The 27,328-nt window shown below is 41.6% G+C and overlaps 1 protein-coding gene and 1 long non-coding RNA gene across 2 annotated transcripts; one reads left to right on the top strand and one right to left on the bottom strand.

The window, feature by feature from the left end:
• Window positions 1-1,404: 1,404 nt before the first annotated feature.
• Window positions 1,405-6,217, bottom strand: LOC149979290 (uncharacterized). Its single transcript, XR_016485195.1, has 2 exons — window positions 5,930-6,217; window positions 1,405-4,750 (listed from the first exon to the last, which is right to left on the bottom strand). It is a non-coding gene; the product is annotated as an uncharacterized LOC149979290 (long non-coding RNA).
• On the top strand, window positions 6,162-27,328 carry LOC110538933 (uncharacterized). Its single transcript, XM_036938065.2, has 15 exons — window positions 6,162-6,717; window positions 7,730-7,904; window positions 8,135-8,413; window positions 8,567-8,686; window positions 10,324-10,457; window positions 15,407-15,454; window positions 15,753-15,801; window positions 15,997-16,185; window positions 16,791-16,930; window positions 17,118-17,186; window positions 23,325-23,452; window positions 23,556-23,673; window positions 23,863-23,937; window positions 26,090-26,233; window positions 26,439-27,328. The coding sequence occupies exons 1-15, from the start codon at window positions 6,583-6,585 to the stop codon at window positions 26,550-26,552; spliced, it is 1,917 nt and encodes a 638-aa protein (XP_036793960.2). The 5' UTR covers window positions 6,162-6,582; the 3' UTR covers window positions 26,553-27,328.

Below are 27,328 nucleotides of genomic sequence, written 5' to 3'. Positions count from 1 at the left end.
TTGTGATCACTGCATCCTATGGATTTGGATACTGCTTTAAAGCACATTTCTGCAGCATTAGTAAAGATGTGATCAATACATGTTGATGATTTCATTCCTGTGCTGTTTGTAACTACCCTGGTAGGTTGACTGACAACATGAACCAGGTTGTAGTCACTGGTTATAGTTTGAAGTTATTTCTTGAGTGGGCAGCTTGATGAAAGCCAGTCAACATTTAAATCACCCAGGAAATATACCTCTGTTGATATCACATACATTATCAAGCGTTTCACACATATCCAGATACTGTTAGCACTTGGTGGTCAATAGCAGCTGTCACATTCTGACCTTAGTTCTGTTATTATATCTTTGTTTTAGTATGGTCAGGGCGTGAGTTGGGTGGGCTGTCTATGTTTGTTTTTCTATGTTGGTTTTTGAGTTCGGCCTAGTATGGTTCTCAATCAGAAGCTGTCAATTGTTGTCCCTGATTGAGAATCATACTTAGGTAGCCTGGGTTTCACTTTTGGGTTGTGGGTGTTTGTTTTCCATGTGAGTGTTTGGTTCACACGGTACTGTTTTCAGTTTTGTATATTCACGTCATCGTTTGTTGTTTTGTTCGAGTGTTCTATTGTCTTTATTAAAAAACATAGGACACTTACCACGCTGCACATTGGTCCTCCAATCCTTCTCGCTACTCCTCCTCAGAAGAGGAGGATGAGAACCCTTACAGCAGCTTCCCACAAGAATGGGCTTCACATGAGGCAGATGAACCTGTAGCCATATTACTTCTACAGTATTTAACATGACATCCTTTCGAATCTTTACAGGAATGTGGTTCTGAATAAAGACCGCAACACCGACCCATTGGCATTTCTGTCTTTCCGGTAAATGTTATAAACATGTATTGGTACGACTGTATCATGAAATGTATTATCTAAGTGAGTTTCAGAGAGTCAGAATACGAATGTCATCTGTTACAAGCAAGTTATTGACTTCATGAACCTTGTTTCTTAGCATATGTTAACACATGTAGCCTATCTTTAGCATTTTTCTGGGTTGCTTGATTGTTTTCAATGCTTTACTGGGAAGCTTATCAGAAGTAGACTTGCTCATGTTATTTACATTGGAGCTGATAGTGCACGGTGAGCTGCACACAGTGGACTTCCTACTAGGGCACACCACCTCAGTGCTAACAGTGTTACTCTGGTTCATAGGCACATGATTACTGCATACAATAGCTGTAGGATAAACAGAAGTATTCAGGGCAGTTGGGGGGGACATAAATTAAGTTACTTATATATATATATATATATATATATATATATATATATATATATATATATATATACATATACATACATTTGCAAAAATGTCTAAACACCTGTTTTTGCCTTGTATTTATAGGGTATTGTTTGTAGATTGATGTGGGGAAAAATATATTTAATACATTTTAGAATAAGGCTGTAATGTAACAAAATGTGGAAAAAGTTAAGGGGTCTGAATACTTTCCAAATGCACTGTATGCACAACAAATACATATAAACACCAATAAACATATCATTAAACATTTCAATATCTCAGCAATTTCTAGATGTCCACTTTTGGCAATGTATCGAAGTGTTAGTAACATCCCCTTGGTCGAAGACCAAAAACTGCAGATCAAATCAAATGTTATTTGTCACATACACATGGTTAGCAGATGTTAATGCGAGTGTAGCGAAATACTTGTGCTTCTAGTTCCGACCATGCAGTAATATCTAACAAGTAATCTAACAATTTCACAACAACTACCTTATACACACACAAGTGTAAAGGAATGATTAAGAATATGTACATATAAATATATGGATGAGGCCGAACGGCATAGGCAAGATGCAGTAGATGGTATAGAGTACAGTATATACATATGAGATGAGTAATGTAGGGTATGTAAACATTATATAAAGTGGCATTGTTTAAAGTGACTAGTGATACATTTATTACATCAAATTATTCATTTTTAAAGTGGCTAGAGATTGAGTCTATGTTGGCAGCAGCCACTCAATGTTAGTGATGGCTGTTTAACAGTCTGATGGCCTTGAGATAGAAGCTGTTTTTCAGTCTCTCGGTCCCAGCTTTGATGCACCTGTACTGACCTCGCCTTCTGGAAGATAGCGGGGTGAACAGGTAGTGGCTCGGGTGGTTGTTGTCCTTGATGATCTTTTTGGCCTTCCTGTGACATCGGGTGGTGTAGGTGTCTTGGAGGGCAGGTAGTTTGCCCCTGGTGATGCGTTGTGCAGACCTCACTACCCTCTGGAGAGCCTTACGGTTGTGGGCGGAGCAGTTGCCGTACCAGGCGGTGATACAGCCCGACAGGATGCTCTTGATTGTGCATCTGTAAAAGTGATGTGTACCCCGAGGAACTTAAAACCTTCCACCTTCTCCACTACTATCCCGTCGATGTGGATAGGGGAGTGATCCCTCTTCTGTTTCCTGAAGTCCACGATCATCTCCTTTGTTTTGTTGATGTTGAGGTTATTTTCCTGACGCCACACTCCGAGGGCCCTAACTTTCTCCCTGTAGGCCATCTCGTCGTTGTTGGTAATCAAGCCTACCACTGTAGTGTCGTCTGCAAACTTGATGATTGAGTTGGAGGCGTGCATGGCCACGCAGTCATGAGTGAACAGGGAGTACAGGAGAGGGCTGATAATGCACCCTTGTGGGGCCCCAGTGTTGAGGATCAGCGGGGTGGAGATGTTGTTTCCTACACTCACCACCTGGGGGCGGTCCGTCAAAGTCCAGGACCCAGTTGCCCAGGGCGGGGTCGAGACCCAGGTTCTCGAGCTTAATGACGCGTTTGGAGGGTACTATGGTGTTAAATGCTGAGCTGTAATCGATGAACAGAATTCTTACATTCTTACAACAGAGAAAATAGGGACAAAAGGAAAAACTCAAATGAAACCCTATTATAACCTTAATATATATTACATATGGCGCATTACAGCTGACCAGAGTGACATGGGGCTATGGTAAAATAACATGTAGTGTATTACGGTTTCTGGTTGGGGAAGGTTTTAATAGTCACCGTGGGTACCACATCACCGATGCACTTGCTAATAAACTTGTACACCGAATCAGGGTATACATCAATTTTGTTGTCCGATGCCATCTGGAACATATCCCAGTCCATGTGATCGAAGAAATCTTGAAGCATGGAATCAGATTGGTCGGACCAGCATTGAACAGACCTGAGCACGGGCGTTTCCTGTTTTAGTTTCTGTCTATAGGCTGGGAGCAACAAAATGGAGTCGTGGTCAGATTTGCCGAAAGGAGGGCAAGGAAGGGCTTTGTATGTGTCGCAGAAATTAGAGTAGCAATGATCCAGAGTTGTGCCAGACCGGGTCGCGCATTTGATATGCTGATACAATTTAGGGAGCCTTGTTTTCAGATTAGCCTTGTTAAAATCCCCAGCTACAATAAATGCATCCTCAGGATATGTGGTTTCCAATTTACATAGAGTCCAATGAAGTTCTTTCAGGGCCGTCGAGGTGTCTTGGGAGGGGATATACACGGCTGTGATTATACTTAAAGAGAATTCTCTTGGTAGATAATGCGGTTGACATTTGATCGTAAGGAATTCTAGGTCAGGTGAACAAAAGGACTTGAGTTCCTGTATGTTGCACACCACGACTCGTTAATCATAAGGCATACACCCCCTCCCTTCTTCTTACCAGAGAGATGTTTGTTTCTTTCGGCGTGATGTGTGAAGAAACCGGGTGGCTCTACCGACTCTGATAATGAATCCCGAGTGAGCCATGTTTCCGTGAAACTAAGAATGTTACAATCGCTGATGTCTCTCTGGAAGGCAATCCTTGCTCGAATTTCGTCTACCTTGTTGTCAAGAGACTGGACATTTGCGAATAGTATACTCAGGAGAGGTAAGCGATGTGCCCGTCTACGGAGCCTGACCAGAAGACCGCTCCGTCTGCGGCGCCGTTGTTTTGGGTCGCCTACTGGGATCCAATCCATTGTCCTGGGTGGTAGTCCAAACAGAGGATCAGACTTTGTGGCTGTGGGTGCTAGTTTTTGTAGACAAGTAATAATTTCTGTGTAGACCTCCTTTGCCTGATCAAATCAAATCAAATTTATTTTTTTATATAGCCCTTCGTACATCAGCTGATATCTCAAAGTGCTGTACAGAAACCCAGCCTAAAACCCCAAACAGCAAGCAATGCAGGTGAAGAAGCACGTGGCTAGGAAAAACTCCCTAGAAAGGCCAAAACCTAGGAAGAAACCTAGAGAGGAACCAGGCTATGTGGGGTGGCCAGTCCTCTTCTGGCTGTGCCGGGTGGAGATTATAACAAAACATGGTCAAGATGTTCAAATGTTCATAAATGACCAGCATGGTCGAATAATAATAAGGCAGAATAGTTGAAACTGGAGCAGCAACACAGTCAGGTGGACTGGGGACAGCAAGGAGTCATCATGTCAGGTATTCCTGGGGCATGGTCCTAGGGCTCAGGTCCTCCGAGAGAGAGAAAGAAAGAGAGAATTAGAGAGAGCATATGTGGGATGGCCAGTCCTCTTCTGGCTGTGCCGGGTGGAGATTATAACAGAACATGGCCAAGATGTTCAAATGTTCATAAATGATCAGCATGGTCGAATAATAATAATCATTCACACTGGGATGAACTCTCCTTCTGGAGTTCTTGGGTGTCTCTCAATTTGTGCTTGGACTGGTGCTTGCACTGCAGAGGGGTCTTCTAGGCTCATTGTGCATTTTATCATCTTCCTGAAAAGCAAAACAAATAATGTTTGTGTGAGGAAAAAAAATGTCCAAAGGCATCTATGAACAGTAGCTAGCAGTAGTTTATTCACATGATTTAAATCAATGTTTCTCAATCGATTCCTAGAGGAATTGAAGGTGTGGCTATTGTCCTAGCTTTAACATGGTCCCCTGATCTTGACCTGCCTGCTGTAGATGAATCATATGATGCAGAATTTGTCCTTTATATCTGAAGCTGTTGTGAAGAAGGATATATATATTTTTTTATTTATAATACTTTTATGCGGACAAGAGAGAAATGTATACACATACACACACACAAAAACACATATTAGTTGGAGAGGCTGGATCAGCATCCAAATGATAATACATATGGCTTAGTTAGATAAATCTGCGTGTGTCTGGCTTCTTTCCTCGTCTGCTAAACAAACTCTAGGAGGCAGGGCACAGCCTGGTTGCAAACAAATAACTGCATAAGACTGAGGGGGGGGGGGGGAACAGACCATGGCCGCAGGTTAACACGTCTCAACATCTGGATCTGGCTAACCAGGCCATGGTATGGAGTAAACCGTTGCTAGCTACCTTCATAAGAAGCCTGATTTGTGCCGTTTTGATTGCTCTGATTTAATACAATTTAACATCAACCAATGTATTACAGTGTCTCTTAGTTTTAGTTATCCCAAGAGTTTACATTGCAGTTGACAAGCAGCTAAGTTAGCAACGCGATCGCAATATATATATACATTTTGACCTTTTCTACCTAGCTAACGTTACCCCCTATCCTGCATTCCACTAAGTAGCTGCACGAGTGACAGTTCAAACTTTCCGTTGACAGTGGTGGTACAGTGGCATCGCGCCATTGTGCTTGATAAGGTGTTAAATCAAAGACGACTCCTTTCTTAGAAGAGTTAGTTAATATGACTGCTCAGTGATCACTCCTGTCTCTTGCTTATTTTACCAGCAAAGACAGTCAACGCAACCACCATTAATGAGTTCAGATTTTCTAATTTATCTGTGGTTTTATTTTGTGGTTGGCTAGAAGGGAGTAAGATGTATCATTGTTCTTCTACTTTTCATTTAAATTCCTTAAATTCCTTTGTTCGTCAAGTTAGCTCTCAATAATGATTGTTTTGATGGAAAACCGAATTTTGCTTCTTATGTCTTTACAAGTTATGTTGATATTACCTTCTTTATTCCCTCGATAATGTTATGGGGAACGGTGGCAACTCCTCACTTACTGCAGAAAAAAATGGGCTCGTTTCCATGCCTTGTGGTCCAGTGATGAGTGGTATTTGGGCTAGACATTTCAGCGAGATCTGTCAACCCTTTTGCCAATGGCTACAATGGCTAAATTACTTCCGAACAAGGAGGGTCCACGGAGCTCCTCAAATATAGACCAATGAGTTAAACAATCTATAGCCTCTCCCCTTGTGGCTCATATGAAATCACATGAACACTTTCACTTTCCAAACATCACTTGAAGTGTACTTCCGTGCTTGCGGGATATCTATAAAATCTTTGAAAATAACTTTAATAACAACTTGTTGGCCTACAGTTGAAAACGTTTTCATTACGTCCTCTACGTCCTTCTTCCAGACGCGCGTCTATCGGTATGTGCATTCGTCTGAATGAATCAATCCGCCCGGGGCCTGTATTGAAATGTAAATAGTCCACACAATGTCAATCAAACTTTAATTTTTCAGTGTATATATATGCAACCCAATACGAACAGGATCGTTCATTATTCAACTATTAATAATATTCAGTGACCTGGTAAATACTGGATTTTGTTTCGACAAAGAAAACTGTATTGAAGAGTGGCAGTTGCGTCTGCGCCAATGGATTTTCTGACAGATGAGGAGTTACTGCGGTTTTTCCGCTGTAGTAGGACAGAGATGTCGTGCATGGAGCAACCACACACATTTCTTAACCAGCTCCGAGACCACCACCTCATTCCGGAAGAAATGTACAAGGTGAGAGCAGTAGACTGGACTGCTAAATTTCTATTCATACACCCGCCCACTCAAAGTTTAAGCAAGTTACATCCTATCAACCACGGACCCACGCCGACGTCTTTTAGATGTTTTTTTGTGTGTCCTTTTTGTCCCCTTGGGGGGGGGGGGGGGGTCTGGATTGGACCAAATCGGAACCAATCACAGACGTCAATGTTTGGTTCAGATTACTGGCCTTGATTTCAACGTCCACAGACATCTAGTCGAGGAAGGCCTTTATTTGGCCTAAACATAGACATCTACAATTGGTTCAGAAGTGGTCCTGTCCGGCTTTGGCCCAAACATTGACAGATGTCTATGATTGGTTCAGATTTTTCAACCTATCATAGACATCTATGTTTCACAGGTTTGGACAGCACAGTGCAGTAATGTAGAGCACAGCAGAGTACAGTACAGTAAATAAAAGTAAAGTATAGTTCAATACAGCAGAGCACAGTAGAGTATAGTACTGTATTGTACCCTACTTTACTCTAATGTACTCTACTGAACTAAACTGTACTCTACTGAATTAAACTGGACTGTACTCTAATGTATTACACTTTACTGACTGTTCTCAACTGTACTCTACTGAAGTAAACTATACTGTACTGTATTGTACTGTGCTATACTACACTACTGAATAAAACCCTGATTAAACTGTGTAACAAAACAAATTGTAGTCTACAGAATTGATTTGGTAAAATTATTTATCCTATTTTGTATGCTCTTGAGTGTACTGTGTACACTAACACCAGTTACTGTCCTATTGCTAGCTGGTAGTAACAGGTCTCAGAATGTTATTGTACGAGTGGAAATTGGAGTTGATGATCATTGATTCATAAGGCCTGATGTGTGTCCATAAATTCCTGTCTGTCACAGGAACTTATTGAGGTGGTGGTTGCTTCTAGAGAATCAAGTCTATCACTCCACTCCAGCCTTAATTTGACAACCCTCACAAATTGGACCATAGTTTTGTATTTGACCACTCCTGCAGAAGCTGATTCGGATGAGGAGTAAGGAGCTGAGGGAGAAGGGTGTGTACCAGGTGTTGGACTGGGTGGAGGCAGAGAGGCCCAACAGCATCAAGGTGTTCTGGAACTGTGTGTTCAGGGACCACCTCCTGCAGCAGTACCCCACGTTACGCCTGCTCCGAAACCGCCTGCTGGACGGTCAGTTCTGGAGTCTTCACTCTTATTATTGTATTATTATGGCATTCGTTTGCATAAGTTAATATCAGTATATAATTATAATTCCTAGTTTAATATAAATGTAACCACAATGGTGGATACTTAGAAGTTGAGGTTCAATGCCCTGTCAAATTTATATTCTATTTGTTTTAATTAGTTGTAAATTATTTAGGTTGCATGGTTTACTAAATGTTGCCTCCAATCCCATTCAGGGTCGTTCACATTCTATGAGAAACTGCCAAAGAAGGTGGAGAAGGAAGAGGAGGAGGAGGATAAAAAGAAGGCTTCAGCTGAAGGAGAAGAGGAGGATGAGGAAGAGGAGAAAGAGGAGGATAAGAAGAAGGCTTCAGAGGAAGTAGAAGAGGAGGAGAAGACAAGAAGGAAAAATAGTAAAGAGAAAGAGAGAAGTGAGAGTGCTGAGGAGGAGCAGCCCAGCACATCCACCCAGTCCAACCCCAGTCAGAAGAGGAAAGTTCAGAGTCCGACCAACTGTGAGTCCCAGGATTCATGCTGCCTTCTGGGAAAGAGGAGGACTTGAGTCAGAAAGTCTAAACTCCCTCTGTAACCTTTTTGGGGGGTGAAATATGTTTATTTTTAATTTCAAGTCACATCTTAATGTTTGTCCGGAATGTGTCCCCATGCAGGTTTTCCTTCCAGGAAGGGGGAGAAAGATGACATCTGGACCTGGCCCATCTACAAGACCCAGCTCCCAGTCACCTGTGGGGACAAAGAAGGCATTCTCATCAGGAACAAGCTGGCCAAAGGTAGGTCGTAACAATGTACTTAATGTGATGTGATTCTCTGTGTTTCTGTGTAACGGTGGATGTGGTTTGGTCCCAATAACCGTGCCTGAGACCTTAAAGGGGCAATCTGCAGTTGCTACATCCATTTTTGGACATTTATGATATGTATCAATTGATTGTTGACGAATAGAACTTACAAATGCCTCATGAGCTTAGTTCAACTGTCTTACCCCATCAGAACAAAATATAAGCTTGTTTAACTCCAATGTTTGTTAACAAAGTAAATGTAAACACACACTATATACCCTCAAAACATGGTTAAAACTAGAATGTTAATAGTATGGATGTTCAGTCTTTGCACCCATAGCGCATTTGATGAATTTGAGAGTGGTTCAATTTATCCAACCCAGAGACCAGAGCCCATGTCCACAAAGCATCTCAGAAAAGGTCCTAGGGATCCTGTTAAAACAAAAAAAATTAAAACAACAAAAGACAACTCACAGTAGGTTTTAGGATATAAAATACTGCCCAGACAAATTCTGAGCCAGGATTAAAATCAAGTTTATCTCAGCGGGGAATCGCAACATTTTGAGCAAAGGAAATATAGTGATGATGCTCATTGACAATGTTGCAAATGATGGGGAATAACCAATCGTGATGAGACATTGCCAGATGTGAACTCTATAGGTAACGCGCTTCAGACAACCACGCCGAATCTGACTGTAGCCAAATGTTGCAAAAGTAAAAAGTTGGCACGATCACTTTTCCTACTCTAATATGTTGGCAAATATAACCTGTTTTTTTTATTATTCTGATGGTTTCTAAAAGTTAATTATTTTCACAAGATTACCTTTATATCAACACACTCGTCACTCCCATTTAACAACTCTGAATTGCTTTGCCACAGGAGACATCAAGTCACTTGCCGATAATGTTGCATACAACGTTTGAACGGTCTATCATATCCATCGAACACAAGTCAACATAAGCTCTAGATGCCTTCAATTGCCAAATTTATAGGCATGCCCAATGTAGACATATTTTTTTGTAACAAAGTGATGTTGCTCTCCAAATGGATAACTTGAAATAACAGAAAAACTGGTTTATTTATTAGCCTAGTGTTTATAAGTATATATATATATATATACTTGTAGATTAGGCCTCGTGAAATCGTTGTCAAAAGCTCAAGACATACTGTTACATGAACAGTAGGTCTATATTATTTATGGATTGATCATAAAAAAATATTAAAACATTATTTTAACAACTCCAAAATAGTTGCATGTGGGGCAGGAACCACAGACTTGCTGCATTTTCCATTACCAAGACACCTGCTGATAACCCTTAACTGGTTAGGACAGTTTATGAGGTGTACAAAGTATCTGCCGACATGGTGTGACTTTTATGACTAAATGCATAGCTTTTATGTTTACCCATCAGCACTTACAATTAATGTTCTACTCTGAGACCCTTTGTGGATACGGGCCCAGATCTGTATGTATATAGTCTTTAGTGGGTTAACACAGTATTGTGATGTGCAGGAGACCCAGGTTTCAATTGCAGTCAGGCACATGTGTACTACAGTCTATTTGACTTTGCATTGTATTTCATTTGTGGTGGTGTGTATGATGTCTGACTTCCTCATTGGTTTGTTTCAGGGGAGAGGTGCATTGTGGTCCAGGGTCGCTGGTTCACCCCAAGTGGCTTTGAGGAGTTTGGGGTGAAGAAGAGCAGAAAGAACTGGAAGTACAGTATCCGCTGTAGAGACACCAATCTGGGAAAACTGATCCAGGTACAGCATATATTTGAATTAGATTTATTTGACCATTAAAAACACAATTCAACCAGACGTGGATACAATTGATTTAAAATCATCAAATAAAACACAGAAAAGTTGAACAGCTTGGTCACTTTTCATACTCTAATCAGGCCTATGTTATTTGGACAATGTTGCCATACACTACTACACTCTGGGATATATATATAGGTCTATATCATATACAATATCATATAGGGGAGACTGGGGTTGGTTGTCACACTTTTTACTCTCGTGTGTATTTCTCAGCACCAGCATATTTTACAAGACTTTTCAATATTAGGAGAAACACCAAGGTCGGGTTGAAATGGGGACCCTTTTTAGCCTCATCTTATTCCAACACGGAGTCACTGTAAGACCTTTAAACAGGTTAATATTCACAAGGTCGCAGGGCCGGACAGTTTACCAGGACGCATACTCAGAAAATGCACTAACCAGCTGGAAAGTGTGTTCACATACATATTTTTTTGGAACTCCGGATGTCAACTTACTTTTGAAAGGTGAAACTTAGACATTGGGCTGTGCATCATCAGTTTTCCTCGTCAGATCAACTAGTCCATGTCAGTTAATGTTGTTTAGCTAGGTTTTTTAGCCCATAGATTTTCTAGGTGGGCGCAGGATGTTCCCTAATGCTGGGAGCCTGAGTTAAAAAGTAGCCATGAAATGCTTTGAAAGGCTGGTCATGGCTCACCTCAACATCATCATCCCAGACACCCTGGACCCACGCCAATGTGCATACCGCCCCAACAGATACACAGACGACGCAATCTCTTATGCACTCCACACTACCTTTCCCACTTGGACAAAAGGAACACCTACTTGAGAATGCTGTTCATTGACTACAGCTCAGAGTTCAACACCATAGTGCCCTCGAAGCTCATCAATAAGCAAAGGACCCTAGGACTGAACACCTCTCTCTGCAACTGGACCATGAACTTCCTGACAGAAACCTTCTGTCCAAAAATGATGCAGAAAAATTAATCCATGCTTTTGTCACTTCTAGGTTAGACTACTGCAAAGCTCTACTTTCCGGCTACCCGGATAAAGCACTAAATAAACTTCAGTTAGTGCTAAATACGGCTGCTAGAATCCTGACTAGAACCCAAAAAATTGATCATATTACTCCAGTGCTAGCCTCCCTACACTGGCTTCCTGTCAAGGCAAGGGCTGATTTCAAGGTTTTACTGCTAACCTACAAAGCATTACATGGGCTTGCTCCTACCTATCTCTCTGATTTGGTCCTGCCATACATACATACACGTACGCTACGGTCACAAGACGCAGGCCTCCTAATTGTCCCTAGAATTTCTAAGCAAACAGCTGGAGGCAGGGCTTTCTCCTATAGAGATAATTTTTTATGGAATGGTCTGCCTACCCATGTAAGAGACGCAAACTCGGTCTCAACCTTTAAGTCTTTACTGAAGACTCATCTCTTCAGTGGGTCATATGATTGAGTGTAGTCTGGCCCAGGAGTGGGAAGGTGAACGGAAAGGCTCTGGAGCAACGAACCGCCCTTGCTGTCTCTGCCTGGCCGGTTCCCCTCTTTCCACTGGGATTCTCTGCCTCTAACCCTATTACAGGGGCTGAGTCACTGGCTTACTGGGGCTCTTTCATAACGTCCCTGGGAGGGGTGTGTCACTTGAGTGGGTTGAGTCACTGATGTGATCTTCCTGTCTGGGTTGGCGCCCCCCCCCCCTTGGGTTGTGCCGTGGCGGAGATCTTTGTGGGCTATACTCGGCCTTGTCTCAGGATGATAAGTTGGTGGTTGAAGATATCCCTCTAGTGGTGTGGGGGCTGTGCTTTGGCAAAGTGGGTGGGGTTATATTCTTACTGTTTGGTCCTGTCCGGGGGTGTCCTCGGATGGGGCCACAGTGTCTCCTGACCCCTCCTGTCTCAGCCTCCAGTATTTATGCTGCAGTAGTTTATGTGTCGGGGGGCTAGGGTCAGTTTGTTATATCTGGAGTACTTCTCCTGTCCTATTCGGTGTCCTGTGTGAATTTAAGTGTGCTCTCTCTAATTCTCTCTTTCTCTCTTTCTTTCTCTCTCTCGGAGGACCTGAGCCCTAGGACCATGCCTCAGGACCACCTGACATGATGACTCCTTGCTGTCCCCAGTCCACCTGGCCGTGCTGCTGCTCCAGTTTCAACTGTTCTGCCTTATTATTATTGGACCATGCTGGTCATTTATGAACATTTGAACATCTTGGCCATGTTCTATTATAATCTCCACCCGGCACAGCCAGAAGAGGACTGGCCACCCCACATAGCCTGGTTCCTCTCTAGGTTTCTTCCTAGGTTTTGGCCTTTCTAGGGAATTTTTCCTAGCCACCGTGCTTCTACACCTGCATTGCTTGCTGTTTGGGGTTTTAGGCTGGGTTTCTGTACAGCACTTTGAGATATCAGCTGATGTACGAAGGGCTATATAAATAAATTTGATTTGATTTGATTTGACAGGACGCCCCCAGGTGGTGAGGGTAGGCAACAACATGGGGCCCATCAGGGGTGTGCGCTTCCTAAGGATCTATCATGGTCGAAACACACCAACACAGTAGTGAAGAGGGCACGACAATGCCTCTTAGCCCTCAGGAGGCTGAAAATATTTGTTATGGTCCCTTAGATCCTCAAAAAGTTTTACAGCTGCACTATTGAGAGCATATTGACTGGCTGCATAACCGCTTGGTATGGCAACTGCTTGGCATCTGACTCCAAGGTGCTACAGAAAGTAGTGTTTGCGGCTCAGTACATCACTGGGCCCGAGCTCCCTGCCATCAAGGACCTCTATACCAGTCGGTGTCAGAGAAAGGCCTAACATTTTTCCAAAGACCCCAGCCACCCAAGCCATAGACTGTTCACTCTGTTACCGCACAGGAAATGGTACCAATGCACCAAGTCTGGAACCAACAGGACCCTGAACAGCTTCTACCCCCAAGCCATAAGACTTCTAAACAAGACTGCTAAATAGCTAATCAAATGGCTACCCAGACAAACTGGGCTCTACCCACACATTCACACATACTTACACTGACACCCGACACACATACACACACACTACATACACCCAATGGGGATGAATATTTTCCAGGGAATCTACCAATGTTCAATACCTGGAATAATTCATAATTATCCTGAGAGTCCCGGGAAATACTGCGCCACCTTGAAGTAAATGTGCTAGGCTAAAGGTTTCCATGCAACAACCTGCTAGGATAATGTGCTATTTTATTTTTTGCTAATCTGATGCTGCTCATGTTGCGGGAAAATGTCATTATATTTTGGGGGGGAAATGTGAAGAGTGTTCCGGATCCCGGTTTCTCATGTTAATCCTTAACACACACAGACACTTTCACACATACGCTGCTGCTACTGTCTATTTATCCTGTTGCCTAATCACTTTACCCCTACCTACACTACATAGCTACCTCAATTACCTAATTATCTTTAATTCTACGTGGTTGGAAATGGATCCATTAGTTAGTCTACACCTGTTGTTTACGAAGCGTAACAAATAAAATGTAATTCGATTTGATGCGCCATCAAACACACTCTTCCCACTTGTTACAACCAGCCCCATCGTGGGGTTGGATGTCACACAGTATGGGGTTGGTTGTCACAATGTTTGCTAGTAGCTTATTACTTTTGTAACAAGAAGTGAAACAATCTAGCAAACACGTTCATAGAAATAGCCAAGCATTTAATTTTTAAAAATATATTTACCCCCTTTTTCTTTCCCATTTCATCGCTCCAACTTCCCATCGCTCCAACTCCCCAACCGGCTTGTGAGGCGAAGGTCGAGCCATGCGTCCTCTGAAACATGACCCACCCAATCGCACTTCTTAACACCCGCCCGCTTAACCCAGAAGCAAACCGCACCAATGTGTCAGAGGAAACACTGTACACCAGCCTGCAGGCGCCCGGCCCGCCACAAGGAGTTGATAGAGCACGATGAGCCAAGTAAAGCCCCCCAGCCAAACCCTCCCTCCTTTGGCCCGGATGACATTGGGGCCAAATGTGCGCCGCCCTATGGGACACCCAATCATGGCTGGTTGTGATACAGCCCGGGATCAAACCCAGGTCTGTAGTGACGCCTATAGCACTGCGGTGCAGTGTCTTAGTCCACTGCGCCACTCGGGAGGCTTTCATTGGTTGAATTATAGACATGCTTCGGAACTTTGGCGACTAGTAAGCTTTTTTTTTTTTTCAACCTCCCGCTTTGGGCAGGATGTGTCAATGTGTAGTTCACACATGCATAACCTATAAGCAGTTTGACTCTATTACCTCAATTAGTCATGAAATCCATAGTATAAAAGGGATTGTTTACTGGGATCTGTGTGGTGTAATTTCCCCTACATTTAGACCAATGTGGGCAAGCCCCCTAGCAATTCGAGTTCTATCCAATGAGCTTCAGCCCCTTGCCATTTCAGAGACAGCTATCGAGATGCAAACAGCAGAGCGAGATAAATAGGTTTCAAATATTTCTCTCCCTTGACCCCTTTTCAACTGATATTCGTATAATTCAATCATATACTAAATAATTTTAAAAAATATGAAAAACATAAAACACCTCAATATTTTGTCATGCTGACATGAATCGACCAGGTGGATGAGTTCTTTCAAAGAATTCACACATTTTAATGTAATAAATATTACACAGCTCCATTTAGATTGGGAGTAATTAGCACTGTGACAACCAAACCGTAAGACAACCAACCCCGGTCTCCGGGGAAGCATATCAGTTTATCATACATATAGCAGAAAATTGGGACAGACAGAGCAACAAACTATAGCTACACATTATACCCTTTTTATTTTTCTGTAAAGAAACTAACTGTACAGGTATTTCACTGACATTTATTTTAAGTGTTGAGTGACTGAATGGCATGTCTGTTCCCCCTTCTCTCCCCCTTCATTTCACCATCCCACCCACCTCAGGAAGGCCATTTAACTTCACCAGACTTTAAAAGAAGAAAGAGTGCACAGGTAGGAGACCAAACTTTCAATATACCACATCCTCTGGATTAACAGCCACACTTCATTTGACTATAGGTTAAGCGCTGCATCGTCATAGCATCTCAGTACATGTTGTCTAAACTTGACAATAGCTTAGCCTTAGCTGTTGATATTTTGACATTTATACGGGCATGAATTTATATTTACTGTGCGTGATCATACTTTGGCCAATGATAATTTATTTGTCCATGTTCTTACCATATTATATAAAGACTCTATTATGTAACTGATATATGTACAACTGGTCTGTCCCTTTTCTCAAATCTAGGCCAAGAGAGCACGCTATCCCTTCAACCAATCAGCGGGCTCAATCACAGGTATGTACACCAATCACAACTCAATGGATTTTTTCTGAATCCTTTAGACATGACTATCTGGTAAAGGGGATGGTGTTGTCTCTCTAACGTTGTGTTTTTGTTGTTATATGGTTTTGTGAATAACACAGGCCTGACCCTTTACACTTATATAGTAAACCATCTTTCCCTAAACCTCTTTATTTATCTTTACTTCAGAATCTGAGGAGGATGATGAGGAGGAAAAAGAAGCTGAGCAGGAAAGAGAGGAAGGAGAGAGAAGAGATCAGGCAAACACTGCTGGAGAGAGCAGTACAGGAGGCAGCCATTGTGGTGTGAAGAAGTCTGTTTTCAAAGTTACCTGTGGAGCCATCAATGGAATGCTACATAAGGATCGGTTTGCATCAGGTACAAATTTTACTGGAGACACTTTTACGTTGGCAACCCTCTTTCTCTGGCTGCACCTCAAATACTGACCCCACTTAGTGCTTTTATCAAGCAGAAAACCCATTTCAGCAGATCCACAAGGTCTGCCATGAGAGGTGACTATATAGTTCCCTTAAGGAAAAGCACCTTCAGTCAGACGGCTTTCAATGTGAGAGCTTCCCATGTCTGGAACTCACTGCCTTCAGACACACGTAACTGTGCAACACTCAACCTGTCTGTAGTTTGTGAGGTGTGTAGATTTGGTTTGTTAATTTTCTGTCTTTTGTTTGGTTGCTTATTGTGTTATTGCTCTTTCTGTCTTCGCACTAAGTGTTAGTTGTCATATGTTGCTCTCTGCTCTGTATGTGCACATTGTCTGTCTGTACAGGGACTATGGTCAAAAATGTGCTGACTGACTAAAACCGGCACTTGTACTGAAAATGTCCCCACAAAAATAATCGTAATATTATAGATAATACACTACAGGTTATTTTACCATAGCCCTATGTCACTCTGGTCAGCTGTAGTGACCCATATTGGATTCATTTGAGTTTGTCCTTCTGCCCCTATCTTCTCTGTTGCCCCAGGGTCGTGTGGAAAGAGCATCCGTACGGAGCTGCGCTGGATGACCCCGGTGGAGTTTGTGAAGGGGGAGTCAAATCTGGAAGATCCCTCCTGGATGAACGACATCCAGTGGGACGGGAAACCACTCAGCCTCCTAATCGAGGTACAGAGGGAAGGAGAACAGAGAGGAAGAGAGGAAGAAAAAATTATAAGAAAATAATGTGTATTTGGCACTTACCAACCTACTGTACAAGGAATGACTTATTAAGATAGTCTGCCAGGTCTTTAAGGACCTGTGATGAAAACATTTATCTTCTTCAAAAAGGTCTTCGTTTTTTTCTCATTTTCAGAGTAAGATCTTGGTCATTCACTCTCTCCTGTGTAAGTGCAAGCTGTGCAGCCCTACAGCCAAAGACAGGGTAAGTTTCCCCCTCGACCCTCACAAACACAGCGGCACCCACTTACCAATCAGCCAATCACAGAGTTTAAATGAATGCTGCAGTTTTAATAATGAAATTCCAAGATGTTTCTCAACATCACTGAATAGGGGATGATGAATGAATGAACAAAATTCATTAATTACATTTTTGTGTTAATTGACTGAAAACAAACATTACAATGATTGACAGTGATAACTGAGTGATAATTATTCTTGTGTTCTGTGCAGCATAAATAAATCAGTACATAATAGTAGATAAGGTTATACAAGCAATAATAATAATAACCCTAGATCAGTAAAAATTATAAAAATAAATACAGAAAAATTAAACAGAAGGTGTTTAAACCTGGTCTCGAAAAAGAGAAGATTCAAGTGTGAGACAGGCCTGTACACAATCTACAGTGCATTTGGAAAGTATTCAGACCCCTTCACTTTTCCCACATTTTGTTACCTTACAGCCTTATTCTAAAATGGATTGAATAAAAAAAACCTCATCAATCTACACCCAGTACCCCATCATGACGAAGTTACATTTTTGTGAATGTATTAAAAAATAAAAATAGAAATACCTTATTTACATACAGTTGAAGTAGGAAGTTTACATACACCCTAGCCAAATACATTTAAACTCAGTTTTTCACAATTCCTGACATTTAATCCTAGTAAAAAATCCTTGTCTTAGGTCAGTTAGGATCACCACTTTATTTTAAGAATGTGAAATGTCAGAATAATTGTAGAGAGAATTATTTATTTCATCGCATTCACAGTAGGTCAGAAGTTTACATACACTCAATTAGTATTTGGTAGCATTGCCTTTAAATTGTTTAACTTGGGTCAAACGTTTCGTGTAGCCTTCCACAAGCTTCCCACAATAACTTGGGTGAATTTTGGCCCATTCCTCCTGACAGAGCTGGTGTAACTGAGTCAGGTTTGTAGGCCTCCTTGCTCGCACAAGCTTTTTCAGTTCTGCCCACAAATTTTCTATGGGATTGAGGTCAGGGCTTTGTGATAGCCACTCCAATTCCTTGACTTTGTTGTCCTTAAGCCATTTTGCCACAAATTTGGAAGTATGCTTGGGGTCATTGTCCATTTGTAAGACCCATTTGCGACCAAGCTTTAACTTCCTGACTGAAGTCTTGACATGTTGCTTCAATATATCCACATAATTTTCCTACCACATGATGCCATCTATTTTGTGAAGTGCACCAGTCTCTCCTGCAGCAAAGCACCCCCACAACATGATGCTGCCACCCCCGTGCTTCACGGTTGGAATGGTGTTCTTCGGCTTGCAAGCCTCCCCCTTTTTCCTCCAAACATAATAATGGTCATTATGGCCAAACAGTTCTATTTTTGTTTCATCAGACCAGAGAACATTTCTCCAAAAATTACAATCTTTATCCCCATGTGCAGTTGCAAACAGTAGTCTGGCTTTTTTTATGGCGGTTTTGGAGCAGTGGCTTCTTCCTTGCTGAGAGGCCTTTTAGGTTATGTCGATACAGAACTTGTTTACTCTGGATATAGATACTTTTGTACCTGTTTCCTCCAGCATCTTCACAAGGTCCTTTGCTGTTGTTCTGGGATTGATTTGCACTTTTCGCACCAAAGTACGTTCATCTTTAGGAGACAGAACGTGTCTCCTCCTGAGCGTTATGATGGCTGCGTGGTCCCATGGTGTTTATACTTGCATACTATTGTTTGTACAGATGAACGTGGTACCTTCAGGCGTTTGGAAATTGCTCCCAAGGATGAACCAGATGTGTGGAGGTCTACAATTTTTTTTCTGAGGTCATGGCTGATTTATTTAGATTTTCCCATGATGTTAAGCAAGGAGGCACTGAGTTTGAAGGTTGGCCTTGAAATACATCCACAGGTACACCTCCAATCGACTCAAATTATGTCAATTAGCCTATCAGAAGCTTCTAAAGCCATGACATAATTTCTGGAATTTTCCAAGCAGTTTAAATGCACAGTCAACTTAGTGTATGTACATTTCTGACCCACTTGAGTTGTGATACAGTGAATTATAAGTGAAATAATCTGTCTGTAAACAATTGTTGGAAAAATGACTTGTGTCATGCGCAAAGTAGATGTCCTAACCGACTTACCAAAACTTTTGTTTGTTAACAAGAAATTTGTGGAGTGGTTGAAAAACGAGTTTTAATGACCCAAGTGTATGTAAACTTCCGACTGTACGTATTCAGACCCTTTGCTATGAGACTCGAAAATGAGCTCAGGTGCATCCTGGTTCCATTGATCATTCTTGATGTTTCTACAAATTGATTGGAGTCCGCCTGTGGTAAATTCAATTGATTGGACATGATTTGGAAAGACACACACGTCCAGGTAAGGTCCCACAGTTGACAGTGTACTAGTTTGCCAAAAGGCACCTAAAGGACTCTCAGACCATGAAATACAAGATTCTTTGGTCTGATGAAACAAGATTGAACTCTTTGGCCTGAATGTCAAGCGTCACGTCAGGAGGTAATCAGGCACTGCTCATCACCTGGCCAATACCATCCCTACGGATGAAGCGTGGTGGCAGCATCATGCTGTGGGGATGTTTTTCAGCATCAGGAACTGGTAGACTAGTCGGGGTCGAGAGAACGGAGCAAAATACAGAGAGATCCTTGATGAAATCCTGCTCCAGAGCACTTAGGACCTTGGAAGGTGAACCTTCGCCTCAGTCTGACAGGACAACAACCCTAAGCATACATCCAAGACAACGAAGTAGTGGTTTCAGGAAAAGTATCTTAATGTCCTTGAGTACCCCAGCCAGAGCCCGGACTTGAATCAGATCGAACATCTCTGAAGAGAACTGAAAATGGCTGTTCAGTGACGCTCCCCTTCCAACCTGAGAGAACTTGAGAGGATCTGCAGAGAAGAATGGGAGAAACTCCGCAAATACAGGTGTGCCAAGCTTGTAGTGTCATACCCATGAAGGCAGGAGGCTGTAATCGGTGCCAAATGTGATTCAACAACGTACTGAGTAAAGGGTCTGAATACTTATATAAATGTGATCTTTCCGTTTTCTATTTTGAATACATTTGCAAACATTTCTAAGAACCTGATTTTGCTTCATCATTATGGGGTAATGTGTGTAGATTGATGAGGGATAAAAACAATTGAATACATTTTAGAATAAGGCTATAATGTTACAAAATGTGGAAAAGGTGAAGGGGTCTGAATACTTTCCGAATGCACTGAATATACATATATGCACTTTGCTAGTTGTCTGGGGCTGAATATTTTTTAAATTTAATAATAGGTCACCCTTTTTCTTCTAGGCTTTTATCAAAACAATTCAGCAAACGGAAATACACAATGGACAAAAACTGTTCCAGTTTCTCCTCATCGTTCAGCCACATACAGTAATGCCAGGGTATATTTGGTGGACTTTCTGGAATAAGGGCAAGCGTATCGTGGTAGAAAGGGCAATAAAGGATCAAATAAATATTATTCTCTATCTCTTCGAGGTCACAATAGTTAGGCTTTTCTCTTCCATTTCACCCACCTGTTTAAATACGCAGAGGCAATATCCCTGATCTTACATGTGCACATAGGGATCTCTTGCTTTTAGGTAGGTTGTACATAATATATCTCTCACACACGAATTCACCCTTAATCTAACAGAAGGTTCTCAATTTGGGTTGATGCTTAATCTCATCCACCCATTTATTTTCATATTGCGTCGTCAGTTGTTTTTTTTAATAGTGTCTAAGTCCCCAAAAATGGAAGAGGCAAGTGGAAGGGGGAGAAGGTAAGGAACTTGTCTGTCAAAATTGGTTGAAAGAAAATTGTGATAAATAAAAAGTATACCAGTTTCATTTAAGGACCAATGGTTTGTCAACTAATTCACAAAATGACAACCGGATTCAAAACCTTTTCAATTTAAATTATTATATACAATTCTTACATCCAATAGAATGTTATATAAATTATATGGGGGATACAACCATCCCAGTTCTGCAGATTTTGCTGCGAAGAGGCAGAATCATTAGATCACCTTTCTTTTTGGTACTGCCCATACCTAGCTTGTTTTTGGTTGCAGATTCAGGAATGGATGAATTACAACATTTACCTGGAGCTAACTCTGCAAATAGCACTGCTGGGTGATTTGAAAAGTCCTACTAAAATTGATCAATAGTATAATAATACTTGTAATTTTTTTTTGATATCTTCAATCTGTAGGAACTACGAGAATAGAAGGGTTCAGGACTTTTGTGAGATATCACCACAAAACTGGAGTGTGTTCAGAGATAGATTGGAGGGGTTGAGGGGAGCTAAAGGGTGGGACAAACAATAAATACAAATTAAGATAACTAATGTCAAATATACTGTGTCTGTAAAATGTATAGAGTATGTATAAACTGGAATTAGAAGCGAATGTATTGTTGTCTATTAGTTTACTCCAATTAGGGGAGGGATGATAGGGTTAGGGGAAAATAATAAATGAAAATACAGTATATGACAAATACACAGTACCAGTCGAAAGTTTGGACACACCTACTCATTTCAGAGTTTTTCTTTATTTGTGCTAAAATATATTTTGATTTAACACTTTTTTGGTTACTATATGTGTCACACCCTGATCTGCTTCACCTGTCTTTTGCTTGTCTCCACCCCCCACCAGGTGTCTCCCATTTGTTCCCGTTATTCCCTGTGTATTTATACCGGTGTCTTCTGTCTGTCTGTTGCCAGTTCATCTTGTCTTGTCAAGTCAACCAGCATGTTTTTCCGTGCTCATGGTTTCCTAGTCTGTTTTTCTACTTCTCCTGGTTCTGACCCTTTCTCTGCCCGGACACTGAACCTGCCTGCATGACCATTCAGTCTGCCCTGACCTCGAGCCTGCCTGCCGCCCCATACCTTTTGGACTCTGACCTGGTTTATGAACTTTTGCCTGTCCTCGACCTGTCTCTTGCTTGCCCCTTGTTTTTCAATAAATATCAGAGACCCGAACCATCTGCCTCCGGTGTCTGTATCTGGGTCTCGCCCTGTGTCGTTATAACATGATTCCATATGTGTTATTTCATAGTTTTGATGTCTTCACTGTTATTCTACAATGTAGAAAATACTCAATACCCTTGAATGAATAGGAGTGTCCAAACTTTTGACTGGTACTGTATATTTACCCACAAATATATGGGGGATTGAAAATGATGCAGACAATTAGATTGTGGCTTCTATCAATGTATCTGCAATATTAAAGCTGATCTACCCCCTAAAAATATATATATTAAAAGAGCATCTATGTCTCCCTTAAATTGTTTTCAAAGAAATGGTCAATGTCAGACTGCTAGCAATGTTCAGACATTTCAGTTGCCCATATGAAGAGATCCCATTGAAAAACTTTGATGGGTATTCTGGCAATTGGCATATCCCACAGTCTATTCCAAAGTCTCACCATGCAGGCCTTCCATCTCACCATGTCCCCAGTTATTGCGCAAACTTGTGGGGGAAAAAAATCACGTAAGCAAAAAATCATGTACTGCTTTGAGATACCTCTTAGCATCCCACACTCCTCCTGAATAGAACATGAGACATACACATGTATGCTACAGTTTGGAATAAGTGGCATAGCTAATATCTTTGAGTGGTTTTGTTCTTCCTATGACTCCCCCAAGAGCTCTACTTGCTGAATCAGCCAGGTCAGATGTGCCGAAGAAAGTCATATGTTCACCAAAATAAATACCCAAATATTTGTCATTGCTAGTAAACTCAAGAATTTCTCCACTAAAACTGAAAAACACTTCTCTTATTACTCGGTATTCTAAAATGCATTTGAAGTTTTTAAAATGTTTTTATTGATCACGAGTCTCCATCTTTTACACCAATTGGCCGTACTTAATAACATTTTCCGCAGGTCTTGTTCAGTTTCTGCCATCAAAATAATATAATCAGCATTTCACCATTATATATCTTACTCTAGTATTTAACTTTTACATTTATTTTGTCAAATCATTAATAAACATAGCAAACAGGATCGGTGATCAGGAGTCTCCTTGTTTTACACCCGAGGGTGTGGGAAATCAATCTGTACGGTATTTAACACACAAACAGGCAGTTGGTGCTTGTTTGTTTCCAATTCCTTCTTACCTTCCTCTCTTCTCTGTCTTGGCAGCATGATCAGGATAACGATGACGAGTGCTTCATCTGTAGAAGCCAGGGTAGCTTGATATGCTGTGATGAGTGTCCTCGCTCCTTCCATCAGAGATGTCATCTTCCTAATGTGGATGACACTATGCTGGGGTGAGAACAGTTGATGAGAGAGTGAGATTGATACAAGAGAGGTCTGTTTGTTCTGTGTAGGTAAACTTAGCTGTCAGCTTAGTGTGTGTGTGTGTAATCATAGGGATAATCTTCCGTGGGTGTGCACATTTTGTGTACTGAGGGCCAGTCAGCCGTGGCGTTACCCCAGTCAAAAGACTTACCAGGAAGCCTTGACCTGCCGAATCTCTGACCACCTACTGGTAAGGAGCCTGAACAAATGACTGCTACCATTGTTTCATTGATTGACAGGCAATTGGACCAATCTATCTATATATCTATCTGTCAGTCTGTCCATTATAACCGTCAATATATACTTGACATTAAATAATGATTCACTTAAATGTAAACAATCTTTGACTAGTCACATAAATGTGTGTTTACTCTGACAGGAATGCCAGTACCTCCTGCTGTGTCTATACCAAGCTGACAAGGACCACATCATTGTGGCAGATCCTTGTATCAATGTAAGTTTGCATGGTTCTCTCTCTCTCCCGTGTGTGTGTGTGTGTGTGTGTGTGTGTGTGTGTGTGTGTGTGTGTGTGTGTGTCTGTGTGTAAATATTTGTATGAAAATAAGATTCAACAACTGGGACATAAACTAAACAAGTTCCACAGACATTGGACTAACAGAAATTGAATGTGTCCCTGAACAAAGGGGGGAGATCAAAATCAAAATGTAAGTACTGCAGTGCATCTCCTCCTCATGGACTGCACCAAATTTGCCAGTTCTTGCTGTGAGATGTCACCCCACTCCACCAAGGCACCTGCAAGTTCCTGGACATTTCTGGGGCGAATGGCCCTAGCCCTCACCCTCCGATCCAACAGGTCCCAGACGTGCTCAATGGGATTGAGATCCGGGCTCATCGCTGGCCATGGCAGAACACTGACATTCCTGTCTTGCAGGAAATCACGCACAGAACGAGCAGTATGGCTGGTGGCATTGTCATACTGGAGGATCATGTCAGGATGAACCTGCAGGAAGGGTACCACATGAGGGAGGAGGATGTCTTCACTGTAACACACAGCATTGAGATTGCCTGCAATGACAACAAGCTCAGTCCGATGATGCTGTGACACACCGCCCCAGACAATGACGGACCCTCCACCTCCAAATCGATCCCGCTCCAGAGTACAGGCCTCGGTGTAACGAATCCGACCATCACCCCTGGTGAGACAAAAACGTGACTGGTCTATGAATAGCACTTTTTGCCAGTCCTGTCTGGCCAGCGACGGTGGGTTTGTGCCCATAGGCAATGTTGTTGCCAGTGATGTCTGGTGAGGACCTGCCTTACAACAGGTCTACAAGCCCTCAGTCCAGCTTCTGTCAGCCTATTGAGGACAGTCTGAGCACTGATGGAGGGATTGTGCGTTCCTGGTGTAACTCGGCAGTTGTTGTTGAGTTGGTTCCATTTTCCTGTGCTGTGTTTTATTTACTTAATAACAAATAAGGAACACTCAAAACGTGCACTTATAAACCCTAACCATTTTAATCCAAATATAGCTGTAGACAGAAGTCAAAGATCAAATATCACACATATAACTGATGTCTCATGAGTTCTGCACCATAGGAAAAGTCCAAGTTGCTTTTATAATGCTTGTAGTTAACCCCCTGTGATGTCACTGCATACGTCATTACCTGCTACTCCTCAGACCAAGCTCATGCATACACAGCTATACAAACTTGCAAGAGATACAATAGTTCCAGTGTTTTATAAGGCCTCAGCAGTAAATGTCTACTCCCACAAGTTGATTTATAGAGGTATGTCTGACTAGCCTCTTATCTCTTCTACTTCCCTGTAAGGGCTCTTTGTTTATCTTTGAAATGCTTTCTCACAGACCATTTCTTAATAAGAGGCAGAGACTTAGAAAAGACTGTGGAACAATTCTAAAACCTTACAATGAATATATATATATTGTTAATCTGTAGTCTAGGACCATATAAACGTAGAGGAGGGGTCCCATACCATAGCCCCTCCCCTTCTATTAATACAAAATAAGCATAATCAATTATTATAATACATCAAACATTTGGTGCAGCCCCTATCATGATCTCAATTTGACCCATCAGTTGCCATCCTGTACCTGTCCCGCAGGTGTGATGTTTGGACGTACCGGTCCTGTGCAGGTGTTGTTACACGTGGTCTGCCACTGCGAGGACGATCAGCTGTCCGTCCTGTCTCCCTGTAGCTCTGTATTAGGCGTCTCACAGTACGGACATTGCAATTTATTGCCCTGGCCACATCTGCAGTCCTCATGCCTCCTTGCAGCATGCCTAAGGCACGTTCATGCAGATGAGCAGGGACTCTGGTCATTTTTCTTTTGGTGTAATTCAGAGTCAGTAGAAAGGCTTCTTTAGTGTCCTCAGTTTTCATAACTGTGACCTTAATTGCCTACCATCTGTAAGCTGTTAGTGTCTTAACGACTGTTCCACAGGTGCATGTTCATTCATTGTTGATGGTTAATTGAACAAGCATGGGAAACGATGTTTAAACCCTTTACAATGAAGATCTGTGAAGTTATTTGTACTTTTACAGATGATCTTGGAAAGATAGGGTCCTGAAAAAGGGATTTTAATTTTTTTGCTGAGTTTATCTCCGTCTGTATGTTTCATTGCCAGGTGAAAAACTACACCAGTGTGATAAAGACCCCTATATGGCTGGACAGGGTTGTGGAGAAGCTGCAGCAGAATCTCTACCAGTCAGTGCAACACTTTGTGTCTGATGTGTTGCTTATCTTCACCAACTGTGCCACATTTAACAGGGTAAGACTGCACTACATCCAATGTGAAGACTTAGGGCAACATTATTTTGAACAAATCTTGGAATTGTGCTAATGCATGAATAACACTTTAACAATGTGTCTTTTTTTAATCCATAACAAATATGAATTAGGCTAAATTAGTTGTGTTTTATGCATTACTAGTTTATTATGTTTTCTATACAAATGTGTCTGTCTTTTCTCTGAAGGATAATGCAGAGTTCTGTGTGATGGGCGAAAGATTGAAGGATCTATTTGAGAGAGAGTTCAAGAGTACATTCAGCATCCAACTTCAGCATCCAACTGCATCCAACAGCCAGTAGAGCCTTCATCAAGTCTGTACTGTTATCTCACTATGAGACAACAGGGAATATTCACCATGCAATGGTCTTTCTATACAGCCTTCATACAGACATGTACACCAAGTTGTACAGATCTTATTTTCCATGCATGTACATTGTTATCCATCTAGTCCTTTCATGAATTTCTTTCATTTGTTCTAATTCCAATCAAAATCCAATTTTATTAGTCACATACACATAGTTAGCAAATGTTATTGCGAGTGTAGCGAAATGCTTGTGCTTCTAGTTCCGACAATGCAGTAATAACCAACGAGTAATCTAACCTAACAATTCCACAACAACTACCTTATACACACAAGTGTAAAGGGATGAACAATATGTACATAAAGATACATGAATGAGTGATGGTACAGAACGCCATAGGCAAGATGCAGTAGATGGTATAGAGTACAGTATATACATATGAGATGAGTAATGTAGGGTATGTAAACATAAAAGTGGCATTGTTTAAAGTGGCTAGTGATACATGTATAACATAAAGATGGCAAGATGCAGTTGATGGTATAGGGTACAGTATATACATATGAGATGTAATGTAGGGTATGTAAACATAAAAGTGGCATTGTTTAAAGTGGCTAGTGATACATGTATAACATAAAGATGGCAAGATGCAGTAGATGGTATAGGGTACAGTATATACATATGAGATGTAATGTAGGGTATATAAACATGATATTAAGTGGCATTGTTTAAAGTGGCTAGTGATACATTTTTACATCCATTTTTCCATTATTAAA

Source organism: Oncorhynchus mykiss, chromosome 12 (genome assembly GCF_057628025.1).
Source record: "Oncorhynchus mykiss isolate SJ-2025 chromosome 12, ASM5762802v1, whole genome shotgun sequence".
Lineage (NCBI taxonomy): Eukaryota > Metazoa > Chordata > Actinopteri > Salmoniformes > Salmonidae > Oncorhynchus > Oncorhynchus mykiss.
This window is presented reverse-complemented; position numbering and strand designations above follow the sequence as displayed.

Coding starts and splice junctions, on each gene's coding strand:
- LOC110538933 (XM_036938065.2), top strand. CDS start 6,583: ATGGATTTTCTGACAGATGAGGAGTTACTGCGGTTTTTCCGCTGTAGT. Junction 8,414..8,566: donor AGTTCAGAGTCCGACCAACT/GTGAGTCCCAGG, acceptor GTCCCCATGCAG/GTTTTCCTTCCAGGAAGGGG. Junction 23,938..26,089: donor TGGCAGATCCTTGTATCAAT/GTAAGTTTGCAT, acceptor TTTCATTGCCAG/GTGAAAAACTACACCAGTGT.